At 46.0% G+C, this 21666-nt stretch overlaps 1 protein-coding gene across 3 annotated transcripts in view; it reads left to right on the top strand.

Annotated features, from left to right (window-relative positions):
• The window catches only part of LOC132389251 (ribonuclease inhibitor-like), a 37810-nt gene that overhangs the window by 14580 nt on the left and 1564 nt on the right, over positions 1–21666 (top strand). For 2 of the 3 annotated variants that reach the window (XM_059961747.1, XM_059961746.1), the window contains 5 exons: positions 4008–4178; positions 5908–6078; positions 13876–14044; positions 16579–16749; positions 17451–17618. In XM_059961747.1, coding sequence (XP_059817730.1) covers positions 4008–4178; positions 5908–6078; positions 13876–13972 — 439 coding nt within the window. In that variant the 3' untranslated portion in view covers positions 13973–14044; positions 16579–16749; positions 17451–17618. The remainder of the gene's footprint in view (positions 1–4007; positions 4179–5907; positions 6079–13875; positions 14045–16578; positions 16750–17450; positions 17619–21666) is intronic. The other variant, XM_059961748.1, reaches the window with a different exon arrangement.

The following is a 21666-nucleotide window of genomic DNA, read 5'->3' as shown; positions in this document are numbered from 1 at the left end:
ACCTGAGCGGCAATATAACTGGCGTATGTCGTTGGTTTTCCGGACTTCATCCATTGCTTGAAATGATTTTTGCTCAGATCAACCTTCCGCATCAGTTCCGAAACGGCTTTTTTTCTCTCATCTCCATCCGGATATTTTTGAGCAAAGGCTGCGTGTTTACTCTGGAAATGCCTTGCGACATTTGACTTTTTGTTGTTTGCTAGTTTCTCATTGCATATTAAGCATACCGGTAAACCAGTCTCGTCAACAGTGAAAGCAAATGAATCTGTCCACGTATCATTAAACGTTCTGTTTTCTTCAGTCACTTTTCTTTTTTTAGAATTCTCCATAGTTGGCTTACCTTGGATCGAAAAATTAAAGAAATCGCGCACTGGCGGGTGTCAGGTATTGGCAGTGGTGACGTATATTAATAGCGATAAAAACACGTTGTAGCGGTGTGCTCACGCAGTCAGTAAACTGCAGTCGAATAACTTTATTCGAACTAAACAGCCTTGCTTTTAAGCCTCCCTCAACCCAGCCCCCATGGACGCAGATGCTGCAAAAGACACGTACTCACAAACCCCCGTAGGCTATCTCCCTTAGCCGGAATGCTGGCTAATTGTGAGCCGTTTCGGATGTGCCAGGAAATGTGTCGCCACACTTAGATTGTACAAGATCACCATAATCTTCAAATTTAGAATTACATTTCAAAAGCTAACAAACTAACATAAAATACATTTTAATTAAATACTGACCAATTATTTCCCAAAGCCACAGGGAGCCGCAGCACAGAGGTGAAAGAGCCACAAATGGCTCGGGAGCCGCAGGTTGCCGACCCCCGGGGTAGACTGTCTTTTTATCACTGGTGAGATCGCTCTGCTACGGAGAGGGTAAACTGTCTTTTTATCACTGGTGAGATCACTCTGCTACGGAGAGGGTAAACTGTCTTTTTATCACTGGTGAGATCGCTCTGCTACGGAGAGGGTAGACTGTCTTTTTATCACTGGTGAGATCGCTCTGCTACGGAGAGGGTAGACTGTCTTTTTATCACTGGTGAGATCGCTCTGCTACAGAGAGGGTAGACTGTCTTTTTATCACTGGTGAGATCGCTCTGCTACGGAGAGGGTAGACTGTCTTTTTATCACTGGTGAGATCGTTGTGCTACGGAGAGGGTAGACTGTTTTTATCACTGGTGAGATCGCTCTGCTACGGAGAGGGTAGACTGTCTTTTTATCACTGGTGAGATCACTCTGCTACGGAGAGGGTAGACTGTGTTTTTATCACTGGTGAGATCACTCTGCTACGGAGAGGGTAGACTCTTTTTATCACTGTTGAGATCGCTCTGCTACAGAGAGGATAGACTGTCTTTTTATCACTGGTGAGATCACTGCTACGGAGAGGGTAAACTGTCTTTTTATCACTGGTGAGATCGCTGTGCTACAGAGAGGGTAGACTGTCTTTTTATCACTGGTGAGATCACTGTGCTACGGAGAGGGTAGACTGTCTTTTTATCACTGGTGAGATCGCTCTGCTACGGAGAGGATAGACTGTCTTTTTATCACTGGTGAGATCACTCTGCTACGGAGCGGGTAGACTGTCTTTTTATCACTGGTGAGATGACTGCTACGGAGAGGGTAGACTGTCTTTTTATCACTGGTGAGATCACTCTGCTACGGAGCGGATAGACTGTCTTTTTATCACTGGTGAGATCGCTGTGCTACAGAGAGGGTAGACTGTCTTTTTATCACTGGTGAGATCACTGTGCTACGGAGAGGGTAGACTGTCTTTTTATCACTGGTGAGATCGCTCTGCTACGGAGAGGATAGACTGTCTTTTTATCACTGGTGAGATCACTGCTACGGAGCGGGTAGACTGTCTTTTTATCACTGGTGAGATCACTCTGCGACGGAGCGGGTAGACTGTCTTTTTATCACTGGTGAGATCACTCTGCTACGGAGAGGGTAGACTGTCTTTTTAACACTGGTGAGATCGCTCTGCTACGGAGAGGGTAGACTGTCTTTTTATCACTGGTGAGATCGCTCTGCTACGGAGAGGGTAGACTGTCTTTTTATCACTGGTGAGATCGCTCTGCTACGGAGAGGATAGACTGTCTTTTTATCACTGGTGAGATCACTGCTACGGAGCGGGTAGACTGTCTTTTTATCACTGGTGAGATCACTCTGCGACGGAGCGGGTAGACTGTCTTTTTATCACTGGTGAGATCACTCTGCTACGGAGAGGGTAGACTGTCTTTTTAACACTGGTGAGATCGCTCTGCTACGGAGAGGGTAGACTGTCTTTTTATCACTGGTGAGATCGCTCTGTTACGGAGAGGGTAGACTGTCTTTTTATCACTGGTGAGATGACTGCTACGGAGAGGGTAGACTGTCTTTTTATCACTGGTGAGATCACTGCTACGGAGAGGATAGACTGTCTTCTTAACACTGGTGAGATCGCTGTGCTACAGAGAGGGTAGACTGTCTTTTTAACACTGGTGAGATCGCTGTGCTACAGAGAGGGTAGACTGTCTTTTTATCACTGGTGAGATCGCTGTGCTAGGTAGAGATTGGATGTTGACAGGTTTTATACATTTTGGATGTCGACTTGAACTGTGGGCATTTTTCATTCCTGTGGTTTGGTTGTATTCTGTGTTTTTCACCCAATCTTCCTCAATATTTTGTGTTTAGGAGGAGGGGATTTTGGGGTTGATAAGTCTCTTCCATCATTGCTCATTCTTTAGTGTGGGGAAGAGGGATTTGGGGGTTGATAACTGTGCTGCTGATTTTTTTTCTTTCTTGGTTTTGTGGCTGTCTGGAGAAGAGGAATTTCAGAGTTGTACACTAATATAAATAAACATGTCAACCTTTGAATTGGGCATAGAGGGTCATTTTAGAGGGGATGATGATGTTCAGTGGACATTCGTTTTGCTTCTCCAGGTGATCCAGAATGGAGTTCTGCTCCAGATCAGTGGTGATGCTAGGTGAACTGAAGGGGGTCCAGGTCCTTACTGAGGCAGGAATAGTCTTAAACCTTCCACAAAATCAAATGTGTTTTCAATGTAGTTTCTTCACCTCAGGTCACAGTGTGTGTCTGAGGTAGAGTCAGTTATTCTGGCACTTAGGGGTCGTGTGTGTGTAGGAGAGTGGAGCCTCCTCTACCCAGTTCCCTGTGGGGACACGGACACAACACAAAATCACTGACCATTTGGACACCATCAGTCCCACAGGGAAAGGTATCAGGGAACATGGATGCAGACAACAAAATGCGCAGGGTCAAATTGTATGTTGAACATTTCTCACCGATGGATTTAAAGTTGACTTTTAATCTTTGGTTACTTTAATTCTCCAACCTTTGACTTGGAGCTGGTTTAACTTTACCACTGACCCAGCAACCATTGCAACCTTCAGCTCTCAGTGTGGGGTTGGAGAGTATTCTTGTTGAGGTGAAACTGGTTTTCACTGTGGGTGTTTCCCCGAGGCAGCATTGTGTCGGTGTGGTGACTGGGTTGGGATGTACAGTTAACGTAGGTAGTGAGTGGAGTCCCTTGCAGGGTTGGTTCTGCGGGCACAGAACGTCTGGTCAGACACAGAGGCAGTTGTGTCGTCTGACACCCTGTCCAGAGGATGAGCTCTGGGATGAATGTGAGGAACACAGGGATGTGTCGGGTTTTTCTGTGGAGACGGGACAAGGGGAGGGAAAGCCGGGAGTGTGGAAGGTTACACTGCCTCCCTGTGATTCAGTATCGAGCACAAGGTCCAGAGTGGTGGTGTACTGTGGAGTGGGGCTGGGATGTAGAGGGTGAACACAAATATACAGTGTCCCCTGGGTTCTGCCATTTGTTCTGGGGAGATTTGAGTGTTTCCAGTTCGGAAGGTGCAGTGATGTTTATACTCACTGGTGTCTGATGCTGGAGATTGGTGTTATCAGTAATTGTGGGGTTAATAAACACTGAACATTACTGTGGGTATTGGTGAAAGTGGGATTAATAAACCCTGGGATTAAACTTGTCATCTCTCTCTGATCCACAGTCTAGATTCTGTCGGTCTCACAGATGCTGGTGTTGTGTATCTCGCCTCCGCTCTCAGTACTAACCGCTCACTGACGGAGCTGGACCTGGGTTATAATGAACTTGGAGATTCTGGAGTGAAACTGGCCTCCGAGGCTCTGAGAAACCCAGAGTGTAAAATACAGAAACTGTGGTAAGTACCAGACTGTGAGACATTGGGACAGATCATCACTCCATCGATATCCACAGACTGAGTAACAGGTCCTCACCTCGGGCTCCATCAGGTCCACTCACAACTTCAGTGTTAAAGTTTATTGTCAGGGGCAAATCTAACCAGGGCGTAAATGTTGTGAAAATCAGCTTCTTGCAAGAACAGTACAGAACATTAGAAACATGTCAGAAATTAATTTCAGAAAGTTAACATTTATTGTACATAAATCGCACAGTATAGGAAAACGAACATAATCAAATCTTTGTGCAAGTTGAGGGAGTCTTGTCTGAGATAGTAAGAAAACCCTTTTATCTATCTCACTCTTGTGCACGTCCTCATTACCATTTGTGATTCTGCCAGCAGCAGCGTTGTCATCCGTGAATCTGCAGACAGTTTTGTTGGAGAGCCCAGCCACAGAGCCAGTGGTTTAGAGAGATTAGAACAGGGCACAAAAGCACACAGCACTCGGGTATACCAGTGTTGATGTTGAGTGAGGAGGATGAGGAGTTCGAGGATACGGTCGTGGGGTGAGGTACAGAGGCCCAGGATTGGACAGAGAAGGCCAGTTTAAAGTGGACAGTGGAGCTCAGTGATGAACTGTAATCAATGATTTCGGTTGTCCAGCCAATTCAGAACAGAGTGGAGAGCCGTAGAGATGGCATCTGCTGCAGGCCAGTGGTGGCGTTATTTGAAATGAAGAGGGTCCAAGTGCTTATTGAGGTGGGAGTAGTCTTAAGCCTTCTTCAAAAATCAGAGCGCTTTCAATTCAGCCTGTTCACCGCAGGAAACAGTATGTGTCTGGGTTAGAATCAGCTCCTCTAACAAACTACAGGGGATGTGTGTGGAAAAAGTTGAGCTGCCTTCACCCAGTTCCCTGTGGGGTCACGGACACAACAGGAAATTACTGACCAGTTGGACACCATCAGTCCTACAGGGAAAGGTGTCAGACCACAACATGTTCAGGGTCAGATTGTGTGTTGAACATTTCTCACTGATGGATTTAAACTTGACTCAGTGTTTTGGCAACTTTAATTTTCAAACCTTTGACCCAGAGCTGGTTTAATATTCTCACTCATTGAAGCCCTCAGCTCTCTGTGTGGGGTTGGAGAATATTCTTGCTGTGGTGAAACCGGTTTGGAGTGTGGGTGTTTCCCCGAGGCAGCATTGTGTCGGTGTGGTGACTGGGTTGGGGTGTACAGATAACAGAGATGGTGAGTGGAGTCCCTCGCAGGGTTGGTTCTGCGGGCACAGAACGTCTGGACAGACACAGAGGCAGTTGTGCTGTTGTCTGACACCCTGTCCAGAGGATGAGCTCTGGGATGATGTGAGGAACACAGGGATGTGCCGGGTTTTTCTTTGGAGACGGGACAAGGGGAGGGAAAGCTGGGAGTGTGGAAGGTTACACTGCCTCCCTGTGATTCAGTATCGAGCACAAGGTCCAGAGTGGTGGTGTACTGTGGAGTGGGGCTGGGATGTAGAGGGTGAACACAAATATACAATGTCCCCGGGGTTCTGCCATTTGTCCTGGGGAGATTTGAGTGTTTCCAGTTCAGAAGGTGCAGTGATGTTTATACTCACTGGCGTCTGATGCTGGAGATTGGTGTTATCAGTGATTGTGGGGTTAATAAACGCTGAACGTTACTGTGGGTATTGGTGAAAGTGGGATTAATAAACCCTGGGATTAAATTTCTCATCTCTCTCTGATCCACAGTCTACGGTCTGTCGGTCTCACAGCTGCTGGTGTTGGGCATCTCACATCCGCTCTCAGTACAAACCACTCACTGACGGAGCTGGATCTGGGTGGTAATAAACTGAGAGATTCAGGAATGCAACTGGTGTCTACGGCTCTGAGGAACACAAAGTTTAAAATGCAGAGACTCGGGTAAGTAGCAGACTGTGAGGGATTAGGACAGATCATCACCCCGTAGTAACAGGCCCTCAGCTTGGGCTCCAATGGCTCCTCTCAAGTTCATTGATAAAGTTTATTGTCATGGGTAAGTATAACCAGGATGTAAATGTTATGACAATTAGCTTTTTGCAGCAACAGCACAGTGCATTATAAACGCAAGGCATTTGATGAGGTTCCCCATGCAAGGCTCATTCAGAAACTGATGGGGTATGGGATTCAAAGGGACCTTGCTTTGTGGTTCCAGAATTGGCTTATACACAGAAGGCAAAGGGTAATTGTAGATGGTTCGTATTCTGCATGGAGGGCAGTGACCAGTCGTGATGCACAGGGAGCTGTTCTAGGACCCCTCCTCCTTGTGATTTTTATAAATGACCTGGATGAGGAAGTGGAGGGATGGGTTAGTAAATATGAGGATGAAACAAAGGTTGGGGGTGTTGTGGATAATGTGGAGGGCTGTCAGAGGTCACAGCGGGACACTGAGAGGATGAAAAACTGAGCTGAGAAGTGGCAGAGGGATTTCAATCTAGATAAGTGTGAGGTAGTTCATTTTGGTCGGTCAAATATGATGGCAGAATATAGTATTAATGGTAAGACTCTTGGCAGTGTGGAGGATCAGAGGGATCTTGGGGTCCGAGTCCACAGGACACTCAAAGCTGCTGCGCAGGTTGACTCTGTGGTTAAGACGGCGTACGGTGTATTGGCCTTCATCAATCGTGGAATTGAATTTAGGAGCCAAGAGGTAATGTTGCTGCTCTATAGGACCCTGGTCAGACCCCACTTGGAGTACTGTGCTCAGTTCTGGTCGCCTCACTACAGGAAGGATGTGGAAACCATAGAAAGGGTGCAGAGGAGATTTACCAGGATGTTGCCTGGATTGGGGAGCCTGCCTTATGAGAATAGGTTGAGTGAACTCGGAGTTGACGGAGGATGAGAGGTGACCTGATAGAGGTGTACAAGATGATGAGGGGCATTGATCGTGTAGATCAGTGGTCCCCAGCCTCCGGGCCGCGGACCGATACCGCGCCGCGAAGCGTGCAGCTCCCAGCGCATCTTTTAAAAAAAAGCCGAAATAAACAAGCTAATTAATTAGGTGCCGCCCGTCACGTAAATGTCGGCCCAGATCAGGGGCGAATCTTTATAGGCGGCACCTAATTAATTAGCTTTTTATTTTGGCTTTTTTCTTAGGGTGCACTCCGGCTACCGCTGCACCCATGTATGCTTTGTGGCCCGGAGGTTGGGCAGTACTGGTGTGGATAGTCAGAGGCTTTTTCCCAGGGCTGAAATGGCTGACACGAGGGGGCAGGTACAGAGGAGGTGTCGGGTAAGTTGTTCACACAGACAGTGGTGGGAGCGTGGAATGCACTGCAGGCGACAGTGGTGGAGGTGGATACGATAGGGTCTTTTAAAAGACTCCTGGATAGGTACATGAAGCTTAGAAAAATAGAGGGCTATACGGTAGGGAAGTTCTAGGCAGTTTCTGGAGTAGGTTGTGTGGTCATGCAAAGTCATAAATAGTAAGGTTGTGTGGGTAGTACGGCAGTGCTTCGGCAGGACAGATTAGAGGGCTTGTCTACAGAGGCCATATGGGTGGAGCTGAGAAACAGGAAAGGTATGACCACATTAATGGGGTTATATTGTAGACCACCCAACAGTCAGCGAGAATTGGAGGAGCAAATCTGTGGAGAGATAGCAGACAACTGCAGGAGACAGAAAGTTGTGATTGTAGGATATTTTAATTTCCCACACATTGATTGGGACTCCCATACTGTTAAAGGTCTAGATTGGTTAGAGTTTGTGAAATGTGTTCAGGAAAGTTTTCTAAGTCAACTAGGGAGAATGCAATATTAGATCTCCGATTAGGAAACAAGTTAGGACAGGTGACGGAAGTGTGTGTAGGGGAACTTTGGTTCCAGTGATCATAAGTCATTAGTTTCAACTTGATCATAGATAAAGATAGATCTGGTCCGCAGATTGAAGTTCTAAACTGGAAAAAGGCCAAATTTGAAGAAATAAGAAAGGATCTAAAAAGCGTAGATTGGGACAGTTTGTTCTCTGGCAAGGATGTCATTGGTAAGTGGGAGGCCTTCAAAGGAGAAATTTTGAGAGCGCAGAGTCTGTATGTTCCTGTCAGGGTTAAAGGTAAATAAGAATAAGGAACCTTGGTTCTCGAGGGATATTGGAACTCTGATAAAGAAGAAAAGAGAGATGTATAACATGTATAGGCAACAGGGAGGAAATCAGATGCTTGAGGAATATAAAAAGAGTAAGAAAATACTTAAGAAAGCAATCAGGAGGGCTAAAAGAAGACATGTGGTTGCTTTGGCAGTCAGGGTGAAGGACAATCCAAAGAGCTACATCAGGTATGTTAAGAGCAAAAGGATAGTAAGGGATAAAATTGGTCAGAGTGATCGGCTATGTATGGAACCAAAAGAAATGGGAGGGAGAGATATTAAATGGGTTTTTTGCATCTGTATTTACTAAGGAAACTGGAATGGAGTCTATGGAAACAAGGCAAACAAGTATTGAGGTCATGGAACTTATACAGATTGAAGAGGAGGAGGTGCTTGCTGTCTAGAGGCAAATCAGAGTAGATAAATCCCCAGGACCTGACAGGATATTCCCTCGGACCTTGAGGGAGACTAGTGTTGAAATTGCAGGGGCCCTGGCAGGAATATTTAAAATGTCGATATCCACGGGTCAGGAGCCGGAGGATTGGAGGATAGCTCATGTAGTTCCGTTGTTTAAAAAAGGCTCAAAAAGTAAGCTGGGAAATTATAGGTCGGTAAGTTTGACATCAGTAGTAGGTAAATTATTGGAAGGAATACTAAGAGATAGGATCTACAAGTATTTGGATAGACAGGGACTTATTAGAAACAGTCAGCATGGCTTTGTGCGTGGTAGGTCATGTTTAACCAGTCTATTAGAGTTTGTCGAGGAGGTTACCAGAAAGTGGATGAAAAGAAGGCAGTGGATGTTGTATACATTGACTTCAGTAAGGCCTTTGACAAGGTCCCGCATGGGAGGTTAGTTAGGAAGATTCAGTCATTAGGTGCACATGGAGAGGTAGTAAATTGGATTAGACATTGGCTCAATGGGAGAAGCCAGAGAGTGGTAGTGGAGGATTGCTACTCTGAGTGGAGGCCTGTGACCAGTGGTGTGCCACAGGGATCAGTGCTGGGTCCATTGTTATTTGTCAGCGATATCAATGATCTGGATGATAATGTGGCAAATTGGATCAGCAGATTTGCTGATGATACAAAGATTGGAGGTGTAGTGGACAGTGAGGAAGGTTTTCAAAGCTTGCAGAGGGATCTGGACCAGCTGGAGGAATGGGCTGAAAAATGGCAGATGGAGTTTAATGTGGACAAGTGTGAGGTATTGCACTTTGGAAGGACAAACCAGGGTAGAACATGCAAGGTAAATGGTGGGGCACTGAGGGGTGCAGTAGAACAGAGGGATCTGGGAGTACAGGTACAATATTCCCTAAAAGTGGCGTCACAAGTAGATAGGGTTGTAAAGAGAGCTTTTGGTAGATTGGCCTTTGTAAATCAAAGCATTGAGTATAAGAGTTGGAATGTAATGGTGAAATTGTATAAGACATTGGTAAGACCAAATTTGGAGTATTGTGTGCAGTTTTGGTCACCGAATTACAGGAAGGATATTAATAAGGTTGAAAGAGTGCAGAGAAGGTTTACAAGGATGTTGCCGGGACTTGAGAAACTGAGTTACATAGAAAGGTTGAATAGGTTAGGACTTTATTCCCTGGAGTGTAGGAGAATGAGGGGTGATTTGATAGAGGTGTATAAAATTATGATGGGTATAGATGGAGTGAATGTAAGCAGGCTTTTTCCACTGAGGCTAGGGGAGAAAAAGAACCAGAGGACCTGAGTTAAGGTTGAAGGGGGAAAAGTTTAAAGGGAACATTGGGGGGGCTTCTTCACACAGAGAGTGGTGGGAGTGTGGAATGAGCTGCCAGATGAAGTGGTAAATGTGGCCTCATTTTTAACATTTAAGAAAAATGTTAAAAGATAGGGGGGTGGGAAGGGGAGGAGGGGTGGCATTACTGGTCAGAGATACTATTACAGCTACAGAAAGGGTGGGTAATGTAGCAGGATCCTCTTTTGAGTCAGTATGGGTGGAAGTCAGGAACAGGAAGGGAGCAATTACTCCATTGGGAGTATTCTATAGTCCCCCTGGTAGCAGCAGAGATACCGAGGAGCAGATTGGGAGGCAGATATTGGAAAGGTGCAAAAATAACAGGGTTGTTATCATGAGCGACTTTAACTTCCCTAATATTGATTGGCACTTGCGAGGAAATCTGCAGATGCTGGAAATTCAAGCAACACACACAAAATGCTGGTGGAATACAGCAGGCCAGGCAGCATCTATAAGGAGAAGCGCTGTCCATGTTTCGGGCCGAGACCCTTCGTCAGGACTAACTGAAAGGAGAGATACTAAGAGATTTGAAAGTAGTGGGGGGAGGGGGAAATGCGAAATGATAGAAGACCGGAGGGGGTGGGATGAAGCTAAGAGCTGGAAAGGTGATTGGCGAAAGTGATACAGAGCTGGAGAAGGGAAAGGATCATGGGATGGGTTAGAGAGAAAGAAAGGGGGGGGGGAAACACCAGAGGGAGATGGAGAACAGGCAAACAACTAAATATGTCAAGGATGGGGTAAGAAGGGGAGGAGGGGCATTAACGGAAGTTAGAGAAGTCACTGTTCATGCCATCAGGTTGGAGGCTACCCAGCCGGTATATTTTCTAACTTCTGTTAATACCCCTCCTCCCCTTCTTATCCCATCCCAGCATTTTGTGTGTGTTGTTTGATTGGCACCTGATTAGTTCCAATGGTTTAGACGGGGCAGAGTTTGTTAAGTGCATCCAGGACCTGTACTGTGCTGTATTGTTCTATGTTTCCATGAGAGAAACGGACAACTAATATAGCGAGAGAACCTGGTGAAAGACTCGGAGGGATAAGTTTGGAAGGAAAGATACCGATGTCAGAAAATCCTCACGTGCAGACCTCGGTCTCTCAGAGGTTGTGAGGGTAACTTTTGGTGAGCTAGCTTGCACACAACTTGACTGATTTTCTAATGCAAAACTGTTTCGGTACTGTGAGTAAACACAATGGAGCAAACTGGATTGATAATGCCACCATGAGTTCAAATGATTAAATGCACGTTATGGGCTTGTATATTATACAATATAGTGGGTCCTTTTTAAAAATATTTGTATTATATAGAAATATTGTGTTTGTTGTAGTTTAAAATATTCTGTCAATAAAATCTCAATTTACTTTATACCTCTGTGAGTTAAATTATTACTTCCTGGTGAACAGTAAATTTGAGTGGGTGTGTCAGCATTTATACAAATGATAGGCTTATTTTCCTTTGAAGGAACATTTGAACTTTCATGTTCTGTGTTTACCCGAATCATATCTAGTTCACTTACTGGAAATGACCCTTTCCTCGTTATTTCCCATGCAATGTAGAGTTAGTTGCTGATATTTACAGTCATAGTTAACTCATTATGAGCTCACGGTGAAAGGGTTACACAAACATGTATGTTAATGACAGAAACTTAATTTAACATGAATTATACATAAATTACACAAAAATGTAATGATACTTTGCAAGTTGAGGGAATCTAGTCTACGATGGAATGACGGACTTTCAGGTCAGTTCAGGAACATGATACAGTGAGAAGAAGCTGTTGTGGATGTGGGCCTTCAGGCTCCTGTCCCTCCTCTCTGAGGGACTGTCCCAGATGTTGTGGGTTCCTGATGATACAACCAGTCACAATGCTTTCTAGTGTCCACCTGTGGAAGTCTGCAGTCGTCTGTGATGACATGCCGCTCAATGAGAAGAAGCTGTTGTGGATGTGGGCCTTCAGGCTCCTGTCCCTCCTCTCTGAGGGACTGTCCCAGATGTTGTGGGTTCCTGATGATACAACCAGTCACAATGCTTTCTAGTGTCCACCTGTGGAAGTCTGCAGTCGTCTGTGATGACATGCCGCTCAATGAGAAGAAGCTGTTGTGGATGTGGGTCTGCAGGCTCCTGTCCCTCCTCTCTGAGGGATTGGCCCAGATGTTGTGGGTTCCTGATGATACAACCAGTCACAATGCTTTCTAGTGTCCACCTGTGGAAGTCTGCAGTCGTCTGTGATGACATGCCGCTCAATGAGAAGAAGCTGTTGTGGATGTGGACCTTCAGGCTCCTGTCTGAGGGATTGGCCCAGATGTTGTGGGTTCCTGATGATACAACCAGTCAGAATGCTTTCTGGTGTCCACCTGTGGAAGTCTGCAGTCGTCTGTGATGACATGCCGCTCAATGAGAAGAATGCTCGTGTGCTTCCTTCATGGTTCCCTCTATGTTCTGGGCCAGGTGAGATTCTCTGAGATGTTGTCACCCAGGAACTTGCTGCTACTCACCCTTTCCACCGCTCACCCCTCACTGAGGAATGGTGTAGTTTGTCTGATTTCCCCTTCCACAAGTCCACAGTCGGTTCCTTGGTCTTGCTGACGTTCAGTGTGTGATTGTTCTGCAGACACGACTTGTCCAGCTGATCTGTCTCACTCCTGTACGCCACCTCGTTACCATCTGTGATTCTGTAATCAGCAGTTTGTAGGCAGTGTTGTAGCAATACTCAGGCAAAAACTGGTTATACTAAGAGATTAGAGCTGCGGGTGAAGCTCACAGAGCTCAGTGTTGATGGTGAGTGAGGAGGATGAGGAAGTCAAGGATCCATACACAGTGCGAGGGACAGAGACTCAGGAATTGGTGACAGAACAACAGGCTGACTTGTATTTCCAGTTGTCTGGATCATCCAAAACAGACGAGAAGGTTTCTACTGTTGAGCTGTTGTGATATTAGGAGAATTGTAGGGGGTCCAAGTGATTACTGAAACAGGAGTTGATCTGAGATCAAAGCAAAGCTCGGAGTGTTTTCAATGCAGCCTGTTCACCGCAGGAAACAGTATGTGTCTGGGGAGTGTGTCTGAGGTAGAATCAGCTCCTCTAACAAACTACAGGGGATGTGTGTGGAAAGAGAGTGGGGCTTCCTTTACCCAGTTCCCTGTGGGGACACAGACACAACAGGAAATTACTGACCAGCTGGACACCATCAGTCCCACAGAGAAAGGTGTCAGACCACAAACTGTTCAGGGTCAGATTGTGTGTTGAACATTTCTCCCTGATGGATTTAAACTTGACTCAGTGTTTTGGTAACTTTAATTCTCCAACTGTTGACCTGGAGCTGGTTTAATATTCTCACGGAACTGTAAACTGTTGTAACCCTCAGCTCTCAGTGTGGGGTTGGAGAATATTCTTGTTGAGGTGAAACTGGTTTGGAATGTGGGTGTTTCCCCGAGGCAGCATTGTGTCGGTGGGGTGACTGGGTGACACCCTGTCAGGAGGATGAGCTCAGGGATGAATGTGAGGAACAGGGATGTGCTGGGTTTTTCTGTGGAGACGGGACAAGGGGAGGGTAAGCTGGGAGTGTGGAAGGTTACACTGCCTCCCTGTGATTCAGTATAGAGCACAAGGTCCAGAGTGGTGGTGTACTGTGGAGTGGGGCTGGGATGTAGAGGGTGAACACAAATATACAATGTCCCCGGGGTTCTGCCATTTGTTCTGGGGAGATTTGAGTGTTTCCAGTTCGGAAGGTGCAGTGATGTTTATACTCACTGGTGTCTGATGCTGGAGATTGGTGTTATCAGTAATTGTGGGGTTAATAAACCCTGGGATTAAACTTCTCATCTCTCTGATCCACAGTCTGCGGTGTGTCGGTCTCACAGCTGCTGGTGTTGTGCATCTTGCTTCTGTTCTCAATACCAACCACTCACTGATGGAGCTGGATGGGTGCGAATGAACTGGGAGATTCTGGAGTGAAACTGATGTTTGAGGCTCTGAGGAGCCCAGAGTGTAAAATACAGAAACTGTGGTAAGTACCAGACTGGGGGACATTGGGACAGATCATCACTCCATCGATCTCCACAGCCCAAATAACAGGCCCTCACCTCAGGCTCCATTAAATCCATTCACTAGTTCAGTGTTATTGTATATTGTCCTAGGTCAACAACCTTGTAAAGGTCAGCAACCTTTACCACTGAAAGAGCCACTTGGACCCGTTTCCCACAGAAAAGAAAACACTGGGAGCCGCAAAACCCGTTTGACATTTAAAATGAAATAACACTGCATACAACGTTTTTTTTTTGCCTTTATGCTATGTATAAACAAACTATAATGTGTTACATTTATGAAATTGATGAACTCCTGCAGAGAAAACGAAATTACATTTCTGCATGCAACAAAAACATTTTGAACTCCGAAAAAAAGACGTTGGGTTGAAGGTTACTTTTAAGTAAAATACTCGACGTCTATTTGAGTCCTTCTTGTATTTATGAAAAACGCCAAACTTAAATTTGCCGCCAGCAGCAAACCAAAATTAATGTCAGCCAGCTGTCAACCTGAAAAATAAAAGGACTATTTCACTGAACAATGAAAAACTATGAATATACGTAAAATAATAGGCAATTAAAATATTTATCATACTTGGTCAGGTTGACTCACAGCTGCCAATGCAGTCGTATTCAGTAGGGATGGATCGATGCTTAGGGGAGTGACCGGGAAGGATAATGTGTTTTTTTCCTCTCTGAACTCACAGAAGCGTTTCCCAAACGATGTTTGCATTGCGATGATTGCAGAATGTAAATACTCCGAATTTATCATGTCGTGACCTTGTTTGAACTCTCTCAAATTGGGGAAGTGAGACAATGTGCCTTTCTGTAAATCTCTGGCAAGCACTGTCAACTTGCGCTCGAATGCCAAAACATCCTCCAGCATGTTTAAGGCTGTACGTCCTTTCCCCTGAAGAGCTGTGTTCAGCGTGTTTAGGTGCGCTGTCATGTCTACCATGAAGTGTAGCTTTTCCAGCCACTCTGGCTGTTCCAGCTCAGGAAAGGTGAGCCCTTTGCTGCCCAGGAACGTTTTCACTTCTTCGAGACATGCGACAAAGCGTTTCAGCACCTCCCCTCTGGACAGCCAGCGATAAAAACACGTTGTAGCGGTGTGCTACACGCAGTCAGTAAACTGCAGTCAAAGATAGCTTTATTCGAACTAAACAGCCTTGCTTTTAAGCCTCCCTCAACCCGCCCCCCATGGGCGCGGATGCTGCAAAAGACACGTACTCACAAACCCCCGTAGGCTATCTCCCTTAGCCTGAACACTGGCTAATTGTGAGCCGGTTCGGATGTGTCAGGAAATGGGTCGCCACAACGTCTTATTTAGATTGTACAAGATCACCATAATCTTCAAATTTAGAATTACATTTCAAAAACTAACAAACTAGCATAAAATACATTTTAATTAAATACTGACCAATTATTTCCCAAAGCAACAGGGAGCCGCAGCACAGAGGTAAAAGAGCCACATGTGGCTCCGGAGCCGCGGGTTGCCAACCCCTGTCCTAGGCAAATATAACCAGGGTTTAAATGTTATGAAAATCAGCTTTCTGCGACAACAGTTCAGAACGTTTAAAAAAAAGTCAGACTTTATTACACAAATTAAATTAACATTAATTATACATAAATCACACAATAAAGAAAATCAAACCAAGTTTTTCCTCATCTTGGTCCTAAAAGGCTTCTCCTTTATCCTTAAACTGTGACCCCTCGTTCTGGACTTCCCCAACATCGGAAACAATCTTCCTGCATCTGGCCTGTCCAATCCCTTTAGAATTTTATACGTTTCAGTAAGATCCCCCCTCAATCTTCTCAATTCCAGGGAGTATAAGCCTAGTCGATCCAGTCTTTCTTCATATGAAAGTCCTGTCATCCCAGGAATCAATCAGGTGAAACTTCTCTGTACTCCCTCTATGGCAAGAATGTCTTTCCTCAGATTAGGGGACCAAAACTGAGCACAATGTTCTAGGTGCAGTCTCACCAAGGCCTTGTACAACTGCAGTAGAACCTCCCTGCTCCTGTACTCAAATCCTTTTGCTATGAATGCCAACATACCATTTGCCTTTTTCACCGCCTGCTGTACCTGCATGCCCACCTTCAATGACTGGTGTACAATGACACCCAGGTCTCGTTGCATCTCCACTTTTCCTAATCGGCCACCGTTCAGATAATAATGACACCGCTGCCCAGCTTCGTGTCATCCACAAACTTGGAGATGCTGCATTTAATTCCCTCGTCTAAATCATTAATATATATCGTAAACAACTGGGGTAAATACAAATTCCCTTTTTCTGTTTCTGCATAGTTTAATGTATTCAATATACATCAATATAGTTTAATTGATTTATTTATGAGTTTAGTTTTCCTTCCTATATTAATGTGTATTGCATTGAACTGCTGCTGCTAGGTTGACAAATTTCACGACACTTGCTAGTGATAATAGACCTGATTCTGATTCTGAAAGTGGGATAAATAAATGGTGGGATTCATCGTCTCATCTCTCTCTGATCCACAGTTTGGAGTCTGTTGGCCTCACAGCTGCTGGTGTTGTGGATCTCGCCTCCGTTCTGACTGCCAACCACTCACTGATGGACCTTGAGCTGGGCAACAATGAACTGGGAGATTGGGGAGTGAAACTGGTGTCTGAGGCTCTGAGGAACCCGGAGTGTAAAATACAGACACTGGGGTAAGTACCAGACTGTGAGATGGTGTTTCTGGTGACAGACACTGAGCACTGGACACAAGCACTTCCGTCTCTCCGACTCGTGATCTTTCACACACACCCCACAGCTCACACTGACCATACCTTCATCTGCTCTGCAGACTGTGATCCCAGTTGCCCCCTGTAACACCACGGGGAGGTGAACATGGGTATCCAAAAGGGCAGTGGGCACTTCCTGAGGCCCCCCCAGTTCACAGGCTGGAAATCTGTGGCAGGGAAAAGCTGGCACAAGTCTGGTGATTCCTGTGGGATCTGTGGGCAGGGACAGTGACTGGGGGAACAGCCAGTGTCTCTTTTCACTGGAGTTTATGCAACCCTGTGGGTCTCACTGTTTTCAGCTGTGAGGGTGGGAATGTGTTTTATTGCTCCCAGATCTTGTCATTGCCAAGTTTTACTGAGTGTTTGAGAGACTGACGTCCATAACAATTTAATTTCCCTGATAATACGGTCTCAGCTGTTGAGGGAACCCTTCTGTCAGTTCAGCCAGACACAGAGGTTCAGACTGATAGCACTGCTGAACATCCAGGAGTGTCCTGGTGGAAAGGTGTGGAAGGAACAGTGTGAACCCACAGCAGATGATGGGGAGTTTGTGGTCAGCAGGAGATCTGTCAGTGTGATGAACAAACTCTGGGAATCTCCTGATTCCTCATTTCTCTCATTTGCAGACTCTGGTGGACCAGACTCTCAGATTCTGGCATCGAGGATCTCGTCTCAGCTCTTGTTACAAAACACTCAGTGAGGGAATTGGAACTGCATTGGAACACACTCACAGACCGATCTGTCTCCGCTCTTCGCCACCTCATACTGACCCACCCGAGTCTGGAGTGGATTGAGTGAGTATTTGTGGTAACGACTGGAAACATGGAAACGTAGAAAACCTGCAACACGATACAGGCCCTTCAGCCCACAATGCTGTGCCAAACATGTGCCTGCTTTAGAAATTACCTAGGGCTACCCATAGCCCTCTATTTTTCGAAGCCCCATGTACTATCCAGGAGTCTCTTAAAAGTCCCTATTGTATCCGCCTCCACCAGCTTTGCCGGCAGCCCATTCCACACACTCATAACTCTCTGTGTGGAAAACTTACCCCTGACATCTCCTCTGTACCTACTTCCAAGCACCATAAACCTGTGTCCTCTCGTGCTAGCCATTTCAGCCCTGGGGAAAAAGCCTCTGACTACCCACACGATCAATGCCTCTCATCATCTTATACACCTCTATCAAGACTCCTCTCATCCTCCGTCACTACAACGAGAAAAGGCCGAGTTCCCTCAACTTATTCTCATAAGGCATGCTCCCCAATCCAGGCAACATCCTTGTAAATCTCCTCTGCACCCTTTCTATAGATTCCACATCCTTCCCGTAGTGAGGCGACCAGAACTGAGCACAGTACTCCAAGTGGGTCTGACCAGGGTCCTATAGAGCTGCAACATTACCTCTCAGCTCCTAACCTCATTCCCACGATTGTCGAAAGCTAATGCACCATATGTCTCCTTAACCACAGAGTCAACCTGTGCAGCTTGGAGTGTCCTATGGACTCGGACCCCAAGATCCCTCTGATCTTCCACACTGCCAAGAGTCTGGCCATTAATACTATAGTCTGCCATCATATTTGACCTACCAAAATGAACCACCTCACACTTCTCTTGGTTGAACTCCATCTGCCACTTCTCAGCCCAGTTCTGCATTTTATCAATGTCCTGCTGTAACCTCTGACAACCCTCCAGGCTATCCACAACACCTCCAACCTTAGTGTCATCAGCAAACTTACTAACCCATCCCTCCACTTCTTCATCCAGGTCATTTATAAAAATCACAAAGATGGTCACCGGCCTCCATGCAGAATATGACCCGTCTACAGCCACTCTTTGCCTTCTGTGGGCAAGCCAGTTCTGGATCCACAAAGCAATGTCCCCTTAGATCCCATGCCTCCTTACTTTCTCAATAAACCTTTCATGGGGTACCTAATCAAATGCCTTGCTGAAATCCATATACACTACATCTATGGCTCTACCTTCATCAACGTGTTTAGTCACAACCTCAAAAAATTCAATCAGGCTCATGAGGTACAACATGCCTTTGACAAAGCCATGCTGACCATTTCTAATCATATTTCACCTCTCCAGATGTTCATAAATCCTACCCCTCAGGATCTTCTCCATCAACTTACCAACCAGTGAAGTAAGACTCACTGGTCTATAATTTCCTGGGCTATCTCTACTCCCTTTCTTGAATAAAGGAACAACATCCGCAACCCTCCAATCCTCCGGAACCTCTCCCGTCCCCATTGATGATGGAAAGATCATCGCCAGAGTCTCAGCAATCTCCTCCCTCATCTCCCACAGTAGCCCAGGGTACATCCGGCCTGGTCCCGGTGAGTTATCCAACTTGATACTTTCGAAAAGCTCCAGCACATCCTCTTTCTTAATAACTATATGCTCAAGCTTTTCAGTCCACAGTATGCCATTCCTACAATTGCCAAGATCCATTTACGTAGTGAGTACTGAAGCAAAGTATTCATTAAGTACCTCTGCTGTCTCCTCCGGTTCCATACACACTTTCCCACTGTCACTTGATAGGTCCTATTCTCTCACACCTTATCCTTTTGCTCTTCACACACGTGTAGAATGCTTTGGGGTTTTCCTTAATCCTGTCCGCCAAGGCCTTCTCACGGCCCCTTCTGGCTCTCCTAATTTCACTCTTAAGCTCCTTCCTGATAGCCTTATAATCTTCCAGATTCATGTCATTACCTAGTTTTTGAACCTTCCATAAGCTTTTCTTTCCTTTTTGTCTAGAATTACAACAGTCTTTGTACATCACGGTTCCTGTACCCTACCATCCTTTGCCTGTCTCGCTGGAACATACCTATGCAGAACGCCACAAAAATATCACATCAACATTCTCCATATTTCTTCTGTTCATTTCCCTTAGAACATCTGTTCCCAATTTATGCTTCCAATTTCCTGCCTGATATCCTCATAGTTCCCTTTACTCCAATTAAACGCTTTCCTAACTTGTCTGTTCCTATCCCTCTCCAATGCTATGGCAAAGGAGATAGAATTGTGATCACTATCTCCAAAATGGTCTCTCAATGAGAGATCTGACTCCTGACCAGATTCATTTCCCAATACCAGATCAAATACAACCACTCCTCTTGTAGGCTTATCTACATATGTGTCAAAAAACCTTCCTGAACCCACCTAACAAACTCCACCCCATCTAAACCCCAAGCTGTAGGGAGACGCCAAATGATATCTGCAAAATTAAAATCTTTCACCAGGACAACCCTGTTATTATTACACCTTTCCAGAATCTGTCTCTGTTACTGTTGGGTGGTCTATTAAAAAAAACACCCAGTAGAGTTTCTGACCCCTTCCTGTTTCTAATTTACACCCACAGAGACGCCGTAGACAATCCCTCCATGACGTCCTCCTTTTCTGCAGCTGTGACCATCTCTGATCAGCAGTACCATGTCCCCACCTCTTTTGCCTCCCTCCCTGTCTTTTCTGAAACATCTAAAGCCTGGCACTCGAAGTAACCATTCCTGTCCCTGAGCCATCCAAGTCTCTGTAATGGCCACAACATCATAGCTGCAAGTGCTGATCCAGGCTCTGAGCTCATCACTTTGTTCATAATACTCCTTGAATTAAAATAGACACATCTGAAACCCTGGCTCTGAGTACATCCCTTCTCTATCACCTGCCTATCCTCCCTCTCACACTGTCTACAGGCTTTCTCTATTTGTGAGCTAACTGCCCCTTACTCCGTCTCTTCAGTTTGGTCCCAATCCCCCAACGATTCTAGTTGAGACTAGCCTCAGCAAACCTCCCTGCCAGGATATTGATCCCCCTTAGATTCAAGTGCAACCTGTCCTTTTTGTACAGGTCACTTGTGTCCCAAAAGAGGTCCAAATGATCCAGAAATCTGAATCCCTGCCCCCCCTCCCCCGCTCCAATTCCTCAGCCATGCATTTATCCTCCACCTCACTCTATTCCTGCACAGGCAGTAATCCCGAGATGACTATCTTTGAGGTCCTGCTTCTCAACTTCCTTCCAACCTCCCTGTAGTTTTCAGAACCTCCTCCCTTTTCCTACCATTGTCATTGTTACCCTTGTGTACTACGACCTATGGCTGATCACGCTAGAGGTAGGAAACATGTTCCCAATGTTGTGGGAGTTCAGAACAAGAGGCCACAGTTTAAGAATAAGGGGTAGGCCATTCAGAACGGAGTTGAGGAAAACCTTTTTGACCCAGAGAGTGGTGGATCTGTGGAATGCTCTGCCTCAGAAGGCAGTGGAGGCCAATTCTCTGGATGCTTTCAAGAACGAGTTAGATAGAGCTCTTAAAGATAGTGGAGTCAAGGGATATGGGGAGAGGGCAGGAACGGGGTACTGACTGTGGATGATCAGCCATGATCACAGTGAATGGCGGTGCTGGCTCGAAGGGCCGAATGGCCTACTGCTGCACCTATTCTCTATTATCTCCCTCCCACTTCAGAATATCGTGAACGTGATCAGAAACATCCTGGACCCTGGCACCTGGGAGGCAAACTCCCATCCGTGTTTCTTTCCTGCGTCCACAGAATCGCCTGACTAGAGAGTCCCCTATCACCGCTGCCGTCCTCTTCAGTTCCCTCCCCTTCTGAGCCACAGGGTCGGACTCTGTGCCAGAGGCACGGCCACTGTTGCTTCCCCAGGGTAGGCCGTCCCTCCAACAGTACTCAAACAGGAGTACTTATTGTTGAGGAGGAACAGACACTAGAGGTGCCTCTAGTATCTGACTCTTGCCCTTCCCTCTCCTGACTGTTACCCACTTGTCTGTGTCCGGAGACCCTGGTGTGACCCCTTGCCAATAGCTCCTCTCTGTCACCTCCTCACTCTC

The sequence above is a fragment of the Hypanus sabinus genome, unplaced genomic scaffold (genome assembly GCF_030144855.1).
Source record: "Hypanus sabinus isolate sHypSab1 unplaced genomic scaffold, sHypSab1.hap1 scaffold_517, whole genome shotgun sequence".
Taxonomy (NCBI): Eukaryota; Metazoa; Chordata; class Chondrichthyes; order Myliobatiformes; family Dasyatidae; genus Hypanus; species Hypanus sabinus.
This window is presented reverse-complemented; position numbering and strand designations above follow the sequence as displayed.